General features: G+C 43.9%; 2 protein-coding genes across 8 annotated transcripts in view; both read left to right on the forward strand.

The window, feature by feature from the left end:
* Nucleotides 1–5,697, forward strand: part of brd4 (bromodomain containing 4) — a 61,849-nt gene extending 56,152 nt beyond the window's left edge. For all 6 annotated transcript variants that reach the window (XM_036938049.1, XM_036938050.1, XM_036938051.1 and 3 more), the window contains 3 exons: nt 1,012–1,217; nt 1,560–1,827; nt 2,453–5,697. In XM_036938049.1, the coding sequence (XP_036793944.1) occupies nt 1,012–1,217; nt 1,560–1,827; nt 2,453–2,521 (543 nt within the window). In that variant the 3' untranslated portion in view covers nt 2,522–5,697. The remainder of the gene's footprint in view (nt 1–1,011; nt 1,218–1,559; nt 1,828–2,452) is intronic.
* A 6,424-nt stretch (nt 5,698–12,121) lies between these two features.
* LOC110537984 (epoxide hydrolase 3) lies at nt 12,122–16,011 on the forward strand. Of its 2 annotated transcripts, none has more exons than XM_021624475.2 (7): nt 12,122–12,513; nt 13,187–13,272; nt 13,433–13,590; nt 13,959–14,087; nt 14,294–14,397; nt 14,705–14,853; nt 15,128–16,011. In XM_021624475.2, exons 1-7 carry the CDS (start codon nt 12,268–12,270, stop codon nt 15,408–15,410), a joined length of 1,155 nt encoding a protein of 384 aa, XP_021480150.1. In that variant the 5' UTR covers nt 12,122–12,267; the 3' UTR covers nt 15,411–16,011. The 2 variants fall into 2 exon arrangements, with proteins under 2 accessions (XP_021480150.1, XP_021480151.1); XM_021624476.2 differs by having other exon boundaries at nt 12,493–12,601.
* The last annotated feature ends 261 nt before the right edge of the window (nt 16,012–16,272 follow it).

Here is a 16,272-nt window from a genome sequence, read left to right on the forward strand (position 1 = left end):
ACTGACCAGGTGAAGGCTATGATCCCTTATTGATGTCACTTGTTAAATCCACTTCAATCAGCGTAGATCGCCAAACATTTCTGTAAAAATCCCAACGATAAAGTCTTGTGTTCCTATTTTTATTTTGTTAGTCTCGGGCTGTTGGTGGTAGGTGCTTACCGGCGCTGAAAACGGTTGCCATTTCATGTGTCTGAAGGTACAAAAACCCTGCCTTCCCGGTGGGCCTGGAGAGGAAATCAAGTGCACTATGCCACCGCTGGCCAATCAGATTGCTCAGTTGACCGTGTCTGCAGTAACGTAGCAGGCATAAAAGAAAGCTACAGTAAAATTGATACTGTGAGATTTCAAAACGTTTATAACCACGACTAGAGAGAGACTGTCAACCAACACAGCAAAGAGCTGCTGTTTTTATGACTGAGTTCATGCTTAAGTTCTTACTCAGCACTGTCAAGACTTTGCATTCAAACTTTTATAACCCACAAAATGCGCGTTCTTCCTATTTCCACTCAGCGCTACCACAAGCAGTGCAGCAGTAATGAATGAGTAGGAAAGTGTCTCTATAAGGCTTGTGTTATTAGCGGCTTGGGTCTTTTTTAATATCAAGGAATATTTAACTTTCTCTGTTCATAGGAGTAAGTAACAACATGAATTTGTGCATGAGGCAGAAATAATGCGGTGCGACTTGAGTTTCGCCATCAGCTGGAAGACGGTGTCCCTTTTTGGTCTGTGTCAGTGGAGGAAAGGGAGAGCGGAGGGATGTTGCGAGACGGACGCTCAGTCTGCTGCTCTCTCTCTCCGCTGAGACTGACCATCAGATGCAGGCACCATCAGCCCAGTAAAATAAAAAGCCAATGATTTAAATGTATGCTCACTCAGCTGTGCCTCACAAGTAACACAACAATGGATCTCTATCTGCTCTCCCTCAATCCCCTCCCTCGCTGTCATCTGTCTGTCTCATTCGCTCTCTGTCTGTCGCCATCCGTCTTATCTTTCCATCTATCCGTCGGTCAGGATGTGAAACTGAAGAACATGGGTTCGTGGGCCAGCCTGGCCCAGAAGTCCACGTCAGCGCCCTTGTCTGCAGTGAAGTCGTCTAGCGACAGCTTCGAGCAGTTCCGCCGGGCCGCCCGGGAGAAAGAGGAGAGAGAGAAGGCTCTTAAGGCCCAGGCAGAGCAGGCTGAGAGGGACAAACTGCGCCGGGAGCAGGAGAAACTACGGTGAGGATTACAGTTGGGTCGTCTTCAAAAACTCTTGAGGTGTTTCAACCCTGCATTCAATGTTTATTTTTGTACACCGATGTTTATAATACATTTTCTGTGTGTGTGATCGAACAAAATTTGTCCAATGAAGTTTCGCTTTGCTGTTCTGAGTCTTGCGGATCTGGGATTGTCGAGAGAAAGAACATTCCACGTTAGCTACCAAGCCTTTGCGAAACTCATTCCTTTCTCTGTCGGTCTCTGTCAAATTGAAGCACTTTGCTGTTCTATGAGTAAGTCTTGGTCGTCAAGAGAACATTTGCTACAAAGCCTTTGTGAAACTCACTCCTCTCTCTCTCTCAGAGGTCGTGACCGGGATGATGAGGATGTCCTGGAGCCTCAGCAGCAGTCAAGGAGGGTTCATGAGGAGCCTCGAAGCAGACGTCTGGAGCAGCAGCAACACATCCCGGCCCCCCAGCCCCAGCAGCAACCCCAGGCACCAACCCCCCAGGCCCAGCCCGCTGCCCTCTCCCAGCCGCCACAGGCCCCCACACCGCCCCAGCCCTCAGCCCAGGACCAGCAGAGGGAGCTAGCGCGACGCCGCGAGCAGGAGAGGAGGAGGAGAGAAGCGGTGAGACTAGTTTCCCACATAGTTGGTAGGGCTGGGAATTGCCAGGGTCCTCAAGATACGATGTTATGACGATACTTATTGATTCGATTCCATGGTCCTAACATATTGCTCGCCATATATCTACTGTAGATAGACGAGAGAGCCATGAAAAAAATAGTTTTGATCGTTCATGGAAATAAGTGCTGAAAACAAATTGGTTCCGTATTTAAAAAGGACAAAAAGCTTTGAAGGAAAAATAATGGATACAGACAACTAGTGCAAAAATAATATTGCGACATTGTCAAAACGATACGGTATATCGTCAAATCCCGATATGTAACTAAATCAAACATTTTCCCCCATTGCTAATAGTCGGGGATTGGGTCATTTGTTTGTTACTGTAGGGTTATTGTCCTGTGTGTTTCATAGTTGGCACGTCTCTCTTTGTGACTATTGCATGTCCTTAATTGTCCTGTCTCGTGTATTGCATTTTGTAAAACAATTTGACATGTCCATGTCTTTCTCTTTGGGAATTGACAGAAGGGGAGAAGCACAAAAGTGGTGTCAGTGAGTTTATGATCAAGTCCCTCTGCCATGTTCAGTCTCTCAGCTCTTCTGACACCTCAATCTCTCTTCCCCTCTCCAGATGGCGGCGACCATCGACATGAATTTCCAAAGCGACCTGATGGCCATCTTTGAGGAGAACTTGTTCTGATGACGAGAGAACCCCCAGAAACTTAACACTGAAACAAGAACACATAACAGAATAATGAATATGGAATTGAACATTTCTTATGAAATGGGGGGTGGGGTTAATGAACCAAGATACAGGATGTGAATTAAACAATCCCCCCCCCCCCCCCCCCCCCCCCCAAAGCAGAGGGTGATCTTCAGCTAGACTGGCGAGCTACTCGGCTGTTAGCTGCTCTGCTATGCAGCCTCTGGATGTAAGATGCAACATTGAAGGAGCGACATAGACAGGATATTTTCAACCACGTTTGGTGTCGTTTCTCTGGGGATTTGACCCTTGTTGCCCCTGGCAACATGACATGGGGGAAAGGACTCTGGGTGGTTATGTAATTTCACGCCTGTTTGATACTTTCACACGGGACAGAGCGAAGGAGAACAATCTTGTAAATGGAAGTGAAAGACGATAATGGGAAAAACGCAAAGTACCTATGCGTATCTACGGACCGAGACTGGGGTGTTCATATAGACTGCCAGACAAGAGGAGAGGCAGAATAAATATTTTTATGTGATCTGTTTTTTGTTTTGTTAGAGAGAACACATGTAAGGAAATGTTGGGGACAGGTGTGTGTGTGTGTATAAGGGGGGGAGGGACTTCAACTTCTGACGTGTTCTTTTTCCAGGAGAGGAGGTACAGTACAGCTTTGCCTTCTGCCTCACTCTTGTCCTTTGTCCACACACACACACACAGACCGTACATTAGTTAGGCCTCTCTCTCCCTTGCCTGGGCATATGAACAAATCAGTAACAACAAAGTATGGAACAGTCTGCCGGCAGTGGGAGGGAGAAAGCAGAATTAAATGCAGATTTCTTTTTTCATTATGTAGGATCTACTGTAAAGAGGTATTTTCTTATTCTATGATTACTGTTTATTTGTTTTGTTTTTTGTATATATTTTTGTCCCTCCCTCCCCAACACACTTGCCCCCACTGTCTATGCCAAACAACCATTACCTTTTTAATGCTGAACTCCTCCCACTTCTCCTTTAAAACAAAAAAAGCTTATTTGTTCATATAACGTGTTTTTTTCCCTTAATATATAAATAGATTTTTCCCCCGTGTCCTTGTCACCCCTCTTCAAACAAAGCGTTTTAGGTAGTTTTTTTTTAAGAGGATAAAACCTAATATATGCATTATTCCAACAAGTGTTAATTAATTAAAGAACCATTTGAAGTTTTCATATTTCATGTCTTCTTCCTCATCTGAAGCTGGAGCAAAACAGTTTGATCACTACTAGAGGCAGAGGCTCAGTCCCAAATGGCACCTGATTTCCTACATAGTGCACTAGTTTAGTAGTGCTCTGTAAAGGGGATAGGGTGCTATTTTGGATGAAGCCAGAGTCCAGCTGTTTCTAGAGCTATGTCTTGGTTGGGTTGAATCTGAGTTCACCATCACTGTAACCACCTTATTGTGTATTATTACGCTTGGAGACAGCTAGGAAAGTGGTCATTAATGGCATTTTCCTCTTTGCAGCTGATTCATATTAACTATTGAACCAGAGAATCAGTAACTATCACTGAACTGTTTGATGTATAAACTGTGTTGATTCCTCCCTGTTCCTTGCTTGTATATTGGCCTGGAATTTGCCTAGTTAAAGTTAAAAAGAAAGTTACATTATACACACTAGCATACTACTTACAATGAAACAATGCATTGGACATGCAAAATAAGTGGTGTGCTGGTATGGTTGTTGGAACATATCCAAAGGGTTCAAATCTGGTAGTGAGCCCGTCACTCTACTTTTACATGTCATTTGGGGACAAGGAATGGGGTGAGAGGCAAACCTCAAAACACAATTAGTTCTAACTGCAACTTTATTGGACTCTTATAAGAACAGATGAGACACTTCTTACAGGTTTAGTTCCAGGATGCATCCAAAATGTTCCTTATATAGTGCATTGCTTTTGACCAGGGCACATGGGGTACTGTAGTGTACTATATAGGAAATAGGGTGCCATTTGGGATGTAACTCCACCCTACAGACTTTACTAATGCTGAGAGCAGAGACCAAAAAAAGAGCTCCACCTCCTGGCTAGTCTGTGCATGAGTCTTGTTATTATTATTATTATTATTATTACTACAATTAATCAGAGGGAAACTTTTAGCCGTACAAAAATACGAGAAATAAATGACAACATTTTGACAAAAAAAATGTTCTAGAAAACCCTACAAAAACAGCTCTGATTTCTATAATTTGTCTTGTTCAATTCTAGTGGATACATGTAAGTTCTAATTCTGTTGTTGGCGAGGGGGTCACAGGTCGAGAGTCAAGACAGGTTGACCTCTGACCCTGTCCTCTGCATTTTCTCTTATGGTGTTTTTCTCCAGTGCCTGTATTGTTCTATGATTCTAGTTGGCATATATTACATTTGGGGTGGATACAGTATGTACGGGTGGGAAGGGGAGGGAGGGAGATTTAGGATAAGCTTGTGTAAAAAGTCAAAGGAAAAGTCAGCATTTTATATTTTACCCATTTAACGATATTCAGGTTTAAATCTAGTTTTAGCTGGACTTCTGTGGTATGAGTGTACACTTGACTCGACTACTTTCTCATTTTCATTCAATCAGTACATTTTTAGGTGGACCTGTTTCTGCCGCGCCACTTTAGCATTTGTGTGTCAGAACGTTTGTGTGGATGAGTGTGTGTATGATTTTAGTATGTGGCGCAGGGACGCATGTGCCCCATTTATAGAAAAGCATTTGAAATGGGGATGAAGATTAATATACAAAATGCTACAAGAGAACGAGTTTCTTTGCTAAAGCCAGTCATCATTTTGATGGAGTCCACCATATATGAATAGCCTATACATAATTTTGTTTTGTTAGAAAAGTTATGAAAAGGTCAAATACTTTTTCATTCCTTCAAGCCTTTTATTAATTCCTTATTTTATCCCCATGGTAACTGATGGACATGATGTGCCATAAATATGGATTCTTCTTCAGAATGTGCTCAGCAGAGTTTGCTTTATTCAGGTATTTTATTTTGTGTTACATTTTTGGTCTTTTGTTTTTTTGGGGGGTTTTGTGTAACATTTTCCTCGATTTATTGTTTGGTATGTGAGTGGTCTGTCGAGGTCAATGATTAAATCTGTTATGATCATGGAGTAAACTCATCTCTTTTATAGAAAATAAAAAATAAACAAAATGTTGGTATTTTTTTCATTGCATTGGATCAAATCAAATTTATTTATATAGCCCTTCGTACATCAGCTGATATCTCAAAGTGCTGTACAGAAACCCAGCCTAAAACCCCAAACAGCAAGCAATGCAGGTGTTGAAGCACGTTGGCTAGGAAAAACTCCCTAGAAAGGCCAAAACCTAGGAAGAAACCTAGAGAGGAACCAGGCTGAGGGGTGGCCAGTCCTCTTCTGGCTGTGCCGGGTGGAGATTATAACCGAACATGGCCAAGATGTTCAAATGTTCATAAATGACCAGCATGGTCAAATAATAAGTCTGGGACAGGTAGCACGTCCGGTGAACAGGTCAGGATTCCATAGCCGCAGGAAGAACAGTTGAAACTGGAGCAAGCAGCACGGCCAGGTGGACTGGGGACAGCAAGGTGTCATCATGCCAGGTAGTACTGAGGCATGGTCCTACGGCTCAGGTCCTCCGAGAGAAAGAAAGAGAATTAGAGCATACTTAAATTCACACAAGACACCGGATAAGACAGAAGTACTCCAGATATAACAAACTGACCCTAGCCCCCCGACACAAACTGCTGCATCATAAATACTGGAGGCTGAGACAGGAGGGGTCAGGAGACACTGTAGCCCCATCCGATGATACCCCCGGACAGGGCCAAACAGGAAGGATATAACCCCACCCACTTTGCCAAAGCACAGCCCCCACACCACTAGAGGGATATCTTCAACCACCAACTTACCATCCTGAGACAAGGCCGAGTATAGCCCACAAAGATCTCCGCCACGGCACAACCCAAGGGGGGGTGCCAACCCAGACAGGAAGATCACATCAGTGACTCAACCCACTCAAGTGACGCACCCCTCCTAGGGACGGCATGAAAGAGCACCAGTAAGCCAGTGACTCAGCCCCTGTAATAGGGTTAGAGGCAGAGAATCCCAGTGGAAAGAGGGGAACCGGCCAGGCAGAGACAGCACGGGCGGTTCGTTACGCCAGAGCCTTTCCGTTCACCTTCACACTCCTGGGCCAGACTACACTCAATCATATGACCCACTGAAGAGATGAGTCGTCAGTAAAGACTTAAAGGTTGAGACCGAGTTTGCGTCTCTCACATGGACAGGCAGACCATTCCATAAAAATGGAGCTCTATAGGAGAAAGCCCTGCCTCCAGCTGTTTGCTTAGAAATTCTAGGGACAATTAGGAGGCCTGCGTCTTGTGGCCGTAGCATATGTGTAGGTATGTACGGCAGGACCAAATCAGAGAGATAGGTAGGAGCAAGACATGTAATGCTTTGTAGGTTAGCAGTAAAACCTTGAAATCAGCCCTTGCCTCTACAGGAAGCCAGAGTAGGGAGGCTAGCACTGGAATAATATGATCAAATTGTTTGGTTCTAGTCAGGATTCTAGCAGCCGTATTTAGCACTAACTGAAGTTTATTTAGTGCTTTATCCGGGTAGCCGGAAGGTAGAGCATTGCAGTAGTCTAACCTAGAAGTGACAAAAGCATGGATTAATTTTTCTGCATCATTTTTGGACAGAAAGTTTCTGATTTTTGCAATGTTACGTAGATGGGAAAAAGCTGTCCTTGAAACAGTCTTGATATGTTTGTCAAAAGAGAGATCAGGGTCCAGAGTAACACCGAGGTCCTTCACAGTTTTATTTGAGACGACTGTACAACCATTGAGTAATTTTCAGATTCAACAGAAGCTCTCTTTGTTTCTCGGGACCTAGAACAAGCATCTCTGTTTTGTCCGAGTTTAAAAGTAGAAAGTTTGCAGCCATCCACTTATGTCTGAAACACAGGCTTCTGGCGAGGGCAATTTTAGGACTTCACCATGTTTCATTGAAATGTACAGCAGTGTGTCATCCGCATAGCAGTGAAAGTTAACATTATGTTTTCGAATTACATCCCCAAGAGGTAAAATATATAGTGAAAACAATAGTGGTCCTAAAACGGAACCTTGAGGAACACCAAAATGTACAGTTGATTTGTCAGAGGACAAACCATTCACAGAGACAAACTGATATCTTTCCGACAGATAAGATCTAAACCAGGCCAGAACTTGTCTGTGTAGACCAATTTGGGTTTCCAATCTCTCCAAAAGAATGTGGTGATCGATGGTATCAAAAGCAGCACTAAGGTCTAGGAGCACGAGGACAGATGCAGAGCATCGGTCTGATGCCATTAAAAGGTCATTTACCACCTTCACCAGAGCAGTCTCAGTGCTATGATGGGGTCTAAAACCAGACTGAAGAATTTCATATACTTTGTTTGTCTTCAGGAAGGCAGTGAGTTGCTGCGCAACAGCCTTTTTTTTTATTTTTGAGAGGAATGGAAGATTCGACATAGGCCGATTTAGTTTTTTATATATTTTCTGGGTCAAGGTTTGGCTTTTTCAAGAGAGGCTTTATTACTGCCACTTTTAGTGAGTTTGGTACACATCCGCTGGATAGAGAGCTGTTTATTATGTTCAACATAGGAGGGCCAAGCACAGGAAGCAGCTCTTTTAGTAGTTTAGTTGGAATAGGGTCCAGTATGCAGCTTGAAGGTTTAGAGGCCATGATTATTTTCATCATTGTGTCAAGAAATCTAGTACTAAAACACTTGAGTGTCTCTCTTGATCCTAGGTCCTGGCAGAGTTGTGCAGACTCAGGACAACTGAGCTTTGAAGGAATACTCAGATTTAAAGAGGAGTCCGTAATTTCTTTCTAATGATCATGATCCTTTCCTCAAATAAGTTCATGAATTTATTACTGCTGAAGTGAAAGCCATCCTCACTTGGGGAATGCTGCTTTTTAGTTAGCTTTGCGACAGTATCAAAAATACATTTTGGATTGTTCTTATTTTCCTCAATTAAGTTGGAAAAAATAGGATGATCGAGCAGCCGTAAGGGCTCTTCGATACTGCACGGTACTGTCTTTTCAAGCTAGTCGGAAGACTTCCAGTTTGGTGTGGCGCCCTATCCGTTCCAATTTTCTAGAAGCTTGCTTCAGAGCTCGGGTCTTTTCTGTATACCAGGGAGCTAGTTTCTTATGAGAAATGTTTTTAATTTTTAGGGGTGCCACTGCATCTAGGGTATTGTGCAAGGTTAAATTGAGTTCCTCAGTTAGGTGGTTAACTGATTTTTGTCCTCTGACGTCCTTGGGTAGGCAGATGGAATCTGGAAGGGCATCAAGGAATCTTTGTGTTGTCTGTGAATTTATAGCACAACTTTTGATGCTCCTTGGTTGGGGTCTGAGCAGATTATTTGTTGCAATTGCAAACGTAATAAAATGGTGGCCCGATAGTCCAGGATTACGAGGAAAAACTCTAAGATCCACAACATTTATTCCATGGGACAAAACTAGGTCCAGAGTATGACTGTGACAGTGAGTAGGTCCAGAGACATGTTGGACAAAACCCACGGAGTGGATGGTGGCTCTGAAAGCCTTTTGGAGTGGATCTGTGGACTTTTCCATGTGACTATTAAAGTCACCAGAATATTATCTGCTATGACTACAAGGTCCGATAGGAATTCAGGGAACTCAATGAGGAACTCTGTATATGATTGAGTAGGCTGCATAGATTTCATGACTAGAAGCTCAAAAGACAAAAACGTCATTTTTTAAAATTGTAAATTGAAATGTGCTATCGTAAATGTTAGCAACACCTCCGCCTTTGCGGGATGCACGGGGGACATGGTCACTAGTGTAACCAGGAGGTGAGGTCTCATTTAACACAGTAAATTCATCAGGCTTAAGCCATGTTTCAGTCAGGCCAATCATATCAATATTATGATCAGTGATTAGTTAATTGACTATAATTGCCTTTGAAGTAAGGGATCTAACATTAAGTAGCCCTATTTTGAGATGTGAGGTATCACGATCTCTTTCAATAATGACAGGAATGGCGGTCTTTATCCTAGTGAGATTGCTAAGGCGAACACCGCCATGTTTAGTTTTGCCCAACCCAGGTCGAGGCACAGACATGGTCTCAATGGGGATAGCTGAGCAGACTACACTGACTGTGCTAGTGGCAGACTCCACTAAGCTGGCAGGCTGGCTAACAGCCTGCTGCCTGGCCTGCACCCTATTTAATTGTGGAGCTAGAGGAGTTAGAGCCCTGTCTATGTTGGTAGATAAGATGAGAGCACCCCTCCAGCTAGGATGGAGTCTGTCACTCCTCAGCAGGCCAGGCTTGGTCCTGTTTGTGGGTGAGTCCCAGAAAGAGGGCCAATTATCTACAAATTCTATCTTTTGGGAGGGGCAGAAAACAGTTTTCAACCAGCGATTGAGTTGTGAGACTCTGCTGTAGAGCTCATCATTCCCCCTAACTGGGAGGGGGCCAGAGACAATTACTCGATGCCGACACATCTTTCTAGCTGATTTACACGCTGAAGCTATGTTGCACTTGGTGACCTCTGACTGTTTCATCCTAACATCGTTGGTGCCGACGTGGATAACAATATCTCTATACTCTCTACACTCGCCCGTTTTAGCTTTAGCCAGCACCATCTTCAGATTAGCCTTAACGTCGGTAACCCTGCCCCCTGTTAAACAGTGTATGATCTCTGGATGATTCGTTTTAAGTCTAATACTGCGGGTAATGGAGTCGCCAATGACTAGGGTTTCCAATTTGTCATGGTGGGAAGCTTCGGCGTCTCAGACCCCGTAACGGGAGGAGTAGAGTCAAGAGAAGGCTCGGCCTCAGACTCCGACTCGCTGCTTAATGGGGAAAACCGGTTGAAAGTTTCTGTCGGCTGAATGAGCCGACAGTAATAAGGTAATGGTAATAAGGGCTCTGGACTGGTTTCCTTAGTGAAGTCCTACATTTGGTTCTGTGATGTCGGGGATGGACTAGAGTACAATGTAGTACAGTAGTGTTGCAATCTATCTGTAAAACTAGCCCATACTTTCTTAGGGATATTAACTTTTGAGGGAGAGAGAGAGTGAAGCTTCCTCATTTGTAGCGTATACAGTGCCTTCAGAAAGTATTCATAACAGGACAAAAATGTAATTGCTTTGCCTCTTTTTTTGCAGTATTACTATAGTGCCTTATGTGCCTTACAGGATGCATATTTTGGAATATTTTTATTCTGTACAGGCATCCTCACTCTGTCATGTAGGTTAGTATTGTAACTACAATGTTGATCCATCCTCAGTTTTCTATCACAGCCATTAAAAGTCACCATTGGCCTCATGGTGAAATTTCTGAGTGGTTTCCTGCCTCTTTGGCAACTGAGTTAGGAAGGACGCCTGTATCTTTGTAGTGACTGGGTGTCGTGATACCCGTGTGAAGTGTATTAACTTCACCGTGCTCTAAGGGATATTCAATGTCTGTTTTTTTCCCCACACATCTACCAATGTGTGCGGCAGGTAGCCTAATGGTTAGTGTGTTGGACCAGTAACCGAAAGGTTGCAAGATTGAATCCCCGAGCTGACAAGGTAAAAATATGTCGTTCTGCCCCTGAACAAGGCAGTTAACCCACCGTTCCTAGGCCGTCATTGAAAATAAGAATTTGTTCTTACTGACTTGCCTGGTAAAATAAAATAGGTGGCCTTTGAGAGGCTTTGTGGTTGAATCGGTTTCAAATTCACTGCTCAACTGATGGGACCTCACAGATAATTGTATGTGTGGGGTACAGAGATGAGGTAGTCATAAAAAAATATATATGTTAAACACAGTGAGTCCATGCAACTTATGTGACTGGTTAAGCATTTTGGTTTTTACTCCTGAACTTATGGCTTGCTATCAGAAAGGGGATGAATACTTATTTACTGAAGAGATTTCAACTTAAATTTTTTATTAATTTCAAAACATTTCCATTTTGACATTATTGGGTTGGCCAGTGACCCAAAATCCCAATATAATCATTTTTTTGTTAAAATTCAGTCTGTAACACAACAAATGTGGAAAGAGTCACGGGCTGTGAATAATTTCTGGAGGTACTGAAATCGTTTTTATTGAGTATATTACACAAAATTGAGATTTGACTTGAGTCCAAAGTGTAGGAATACAGCTGAAATCAGTGACACAGACATAAATGGTGGCTTTACAGGAAGATCGTAACGCTGTGAACCAAGAGGTTGTGAGTTTTACTCCCAGGCCAGGACATGTTGAGTAATAAATAATGTGTAAATAAACATACACAATGTAATCAATCATGTATGTCAAATAGCCTATTTACGTAGAAAACACTGGCTATTTCGTGACGTTCTGGGGACAACCTAATGACTGCAGGACATCGTGAACATTTTAATCCATGTGAAACTTCATGTGAAATATCACATGTGAAGTGTCCCCAAAACCACATGATTTCACATGTGAATGGTTGCGATCACTTGTGAACATCCACATGTGAAACGTCAGGAGAAATATCACGTGAAGTGTTCCAAAAACATGGGGACATTGCACCTGTGAAATAACGTTTTTTTTCCCCTAAGGGTATTGAAATGAGGCGGGACAGGTACACTCTTTCCAATCCGCCAAATTGAAGAAGCGGATGCGCCACTGGGGATTTCCCAACAGACACACAGCAGGTGCACTCACAGCCTGTTAAAACTTGCGGTCCAAAACTAGAATAAGGAGGCGAGCAATGAGCAATTCCGTGATCGTGGACCTTCTCCTGGTTCCGACCAGATTGTGTCTGTGGTTTCAGTCTGTGCTGTACTGGTTTCTTGTATATGGCACGGCTGGACTCACAGCGGGACTGGTTCTTACACGGATCGCATGGCGTGCACTGAAAGACCCCTACGGGACCTTCCATTGGACAGTCCGCAAGAAGCAGCCCGCATGTCTGCGTGATCCCACTCTGGGCAAACACGGCTACTTGTGGGGCAGGGTAAGAATAGATAGGAGTGAGAGAGAAAAACACCGCTATTATCGGCATAACATTTGCTATTTTTACATTTTATTGCAGTCAGCAATTGGTGAGTACTTAATGACTTCCCTAAAACATATGGAAATCAAACATGTTTGGGTGGGATAGCGGGGTAAATAAAATATCAATGGGTCTTTCAAGTGAAATACAACATTAGGCTATCTGTTTATCTGTCTTGACAATTGCCCAGTTGACTAATGTGTGCAAGAGTTGAGGGGTTGTATCTAATTTTAGTTTGATCACCCACGCCACCTCCCTGTCTGCATCCCTAATGGAACTCAACACACGACTTTTGACTAGGACCCATTGCGCAACTCTTGACCAGAGCTCTATGAGCCCTGGTGAAAAGTAGTACACCATCTAGGGAATAGAGTGCCATATGGGATACACACCCGTTTCAACCTTATCTATCTCCACTCTACTCTACTCTAATATTAGAAGCTGGAGGACCGACAACTATGTAAAAAAAGAACAGGGTCATTCTGCCAAACACTTTCAAATTCCCAGAGTGATGGAAAGCACAGCAGCTGTTAACCCTTCAACTATCTCTCTGCTGTCTTCCTCTCTTTCCACCTCCTCCTCACCTCTATCTTTCCCCCCACCCCCACCTCCCTCTTCTCCCTTTTTATCACAGAGCTCTGGTTTGAGGTTCCATTATGTAACCAAGGGAGACAGCAGGAATCCTCTAATGCTCTTCCTTCATGGATTCCCAGAGAATTGGTAACACACACACACTCCTTTTTTATTACCGCATTATCACATCTCCTGTCATATTGTACAGTGACAAGTTTTACAACGCATCATAACTATAACATAATACAATTATACCTGGCAGCATTAAGCAAAGTAACAATCCTCTCTCCCGCCATCTCTATCTCAGGTACTCGTGGCGCTACCAGCTGTGTGGGTTTAGTGGACAGTACCACACGGTGGCAATGGACCTGCGTGGCTGTGGCGACTCTGACGCACCCTCCCAGCTGGAGGACTACTCGCTGGAGAAACTCTGTCACGATATCAGGGACGCCATTGATGAACTAGGTACACTACACGTGTTAGCCCGTATGGTATACCGAGGCTATTTAACTGCTGGCCCTCGAGGGCTGAAGTTCTGCTGGTCTATCCTTCTAATTAGGGAACTGGGACAGGGACACCAGATGTGTGTGGTCTCTCCGCACAAGGAATGAACTATCAGCTAAAAAAGAAAACCAGCAGTATTTGAGGGCTGAAGGCCATTCGTTGAATTTCCCTGATATACAGCAGGCTATGTATGCAGACTTCACTGTCTACGACCCGAGGGAGAAATTAGTAGCAAATATCCTACATTACTAGAAAGGGTGCTATAGAATTACAAGGAGTTCAATGGGCCTCAAAGGTTCAACAGTTTATTGTTTCTTCTGGGATTTCAGGCCACACCAGTTGTGTGTTGGTGGGCCATGACTGGGGCGGTATGCTGGCCTGGCACTTCACACTGGAGAGGCCTGATATGGTGCAGCGACTGGTCATCATGAACGCACCGCACCCTGCCTCTTGGCTAGGTAATGATGAGTGTGTACCTGCATGTGTGTGTTCTATTACTTTCCCTTATGGGTACTGAACCGAACCATACCATATCTATGGACTTGCTTTAAAATAGGTTCAGTTCGATGCTCGGTCAGTATAGTTTGGTTTTCCAGAGAATAGAAGTATATTGGAAATGTCCTAGCTGGCTATGTGTAGTGTGATCTCTCTTTTCTCCACCTAGATGCAGTGTTGAGGAGGCCCTCTGAGCTTCTGCGCTGTGGTCATGCCTGCTTCTTCCAGCTCCCTGCACTCCCAGAGTTCACTCTATCACTGGAGGACTTCAAGGTAGTGTCTAAGAAACTCACACCAGCATAGAGGCACTTTCTCTTCTATGACTCGTATAGTTACATACATACATACACACTATCGTGCTTTCATGGTGCAATGGAATAGTCCCAAAAGTACAAAACCCGCAAATCTGCCCCCCCAGGCATGTCCTTTCAAAGTATTTGAAAGAAAACAAATACTATTTGAACCCAGGTCCTGTCCTCTCATTGCATGTAAAACTAAGTCCTCCACCCTGTTTTTTTTTTTCATGATTACAGGTCATAGTACCATGGTTTGTCCTCCTCTCCTGTGTTTTTGTGTCCAGTTGGTGCGTAGTCTGCTGTGTGGGGGTCGTGGTGGCATCAGGAACCGTGCCCGCAGGCTGACTGAAGCTCAGCTCGAGGGTTATCTCTACCGCCTGTCCCAACCTGGCGGGCTGACCGCACCCCTCAACTACTATCGCTCACTACTCAGGTCAGAAAGATAGCTAACCATCTCAATATCCTTTATGATAACATGTGGACTGTCAAATAGAATTTCATTTTCCCCACCAACATACAGTATCTGACACTGAATCACCACCTTGGTGATTTTGTTCCTGCAATCACCACAAAAAATACAAAAGATGGACATGGAAATATAGAAAGAAAACAGCATACCAGTACTTTGTTTGTTTGGACCAGGAAAAAAATACACAAGACCAATATGTTTTATAGAACTTTTTATTGTACATTTAATATGATTCCAGTAACGCCCTTTACAAGCACCAGGAAGTGGAGGTGCCGTGCCTGCTGATCTGGGGCGAGGCGGACAGCATCCTGGTAGAGGGGATGTCTGGGGGCACCAGGCCCTACGCCCGGGGGTCCGTCACCTTACACACCATCCCTGGGTGCAGCCACTGGGTACAGCAGGACCAGCCGGAGACGGTCAACCAGCTGCTGTGGGAGTTCCTTCTGGATAGGGAGAAGGACGTGGAGCGCTGCTCCTCACGGAGAGGTGCAGGCTGGGCCATCAAGTGGACCAGAGAGTAAATGGATGGTGGTCCTGAACTGCTGGGAATCAGGGTCGGGGCCAATTCCAGCCAATTCAGAGAGTAAACCAAATTCAAATGTTCCTCATTGCAAAGCATTGAAGAGAATTTGAATTTTTGTGTATTCCTGAAATGACTGGAATTGAAATATAATTGACCTCAACCCTGCTGGGAATCACCACTATAACAGTTTCACACTACTGAGCTGAGCAAAGCAGGCCTGGTTACGCAATCCCCATTGTTGCTGGAACCGTGCTAGAAAAGAAAATATCTAAGCCAGCACAGTATGGTTTGGGTCAGCAGAATTGTGTGAAAAAGGTATTGTGGTTTTGATGTCTTTTTGTTGTTGTTCACAATTGTAATGTATTTTAGGCCTCTCTACTATTCTCACTGTCTTCAGCCAGTTCATATTGATACAGTGGCCCTGTCTCAACCTATTGCCATCATAACTGTATCATGTTACCATAACGATGCGGTCGTGTTACCAAATCAAACCCAGTCACTGCCTGGACATTAAGACCACTTGCTCCAGACACAATGTCCCGTACTGTATCAACTGTCTACATTTCCAAACCCTTGGAAATAAATGAGATTCAATCATATTGATCGGTTTCCAATTCTGTTGATTACTTTTGTCTGCCATGTATTTTTACCTGGTTTGATCCAGTCCATAGTGTTGTAGATGATTGGTGTAAAAGCATCTTTGCGGTATGTAATCCACCTATGCGTGACCTACCTTACCCACCTCTCCCTATACTCTACCTGTAACATACCTACCGGTATGTTTAAAACATATCAGCCATCTTCTTCCTCTGATTGGTAAACATTGGACATAGACGAAAACACACACCTGTAGGCAACCA

The sequence above is a fragment of the Oncorhynchus mykiss genome, chromosome 12, assembly GCF_013265735.2.
Source record: "Oncorhynchus mykiss isolate Arlee chromosome 12, USDA_OmykA_1.1, whole genome shotgun sequence".
Taxonomy (NCBI): domain Eukaryota; kingdom Metazoa; phylum Chordata; class Actinopteri; order Salmoniformes; family Salmonidae; genus Oncorhynchus; species Oncorhynchus mykiss.

Bases quoted from the DNA above. Each gene is read 5' to 3' on its own strand.
- LOC110537984 (XM_021624475.2), top strand. From the start codon at position 12,268: ATGAGCAATTCCGTGATCGTGGACCTTCTCCTGGTTCCGACCAGATTG. The intron at 13,591-13,958 runs GTACACTACACG...CTGGGATTTCAG, and splicing joins GGACGCCATTGATGAACTAG to GCCACACCAGTTGTGTGTTG. The intron at 14,854-15,127 runs GTCAGAAAGATA...ATATGATTCCAG, and splicing joins TACTATCGCTCACTACTCAG to TAACGCCCTTTACAAGCACC.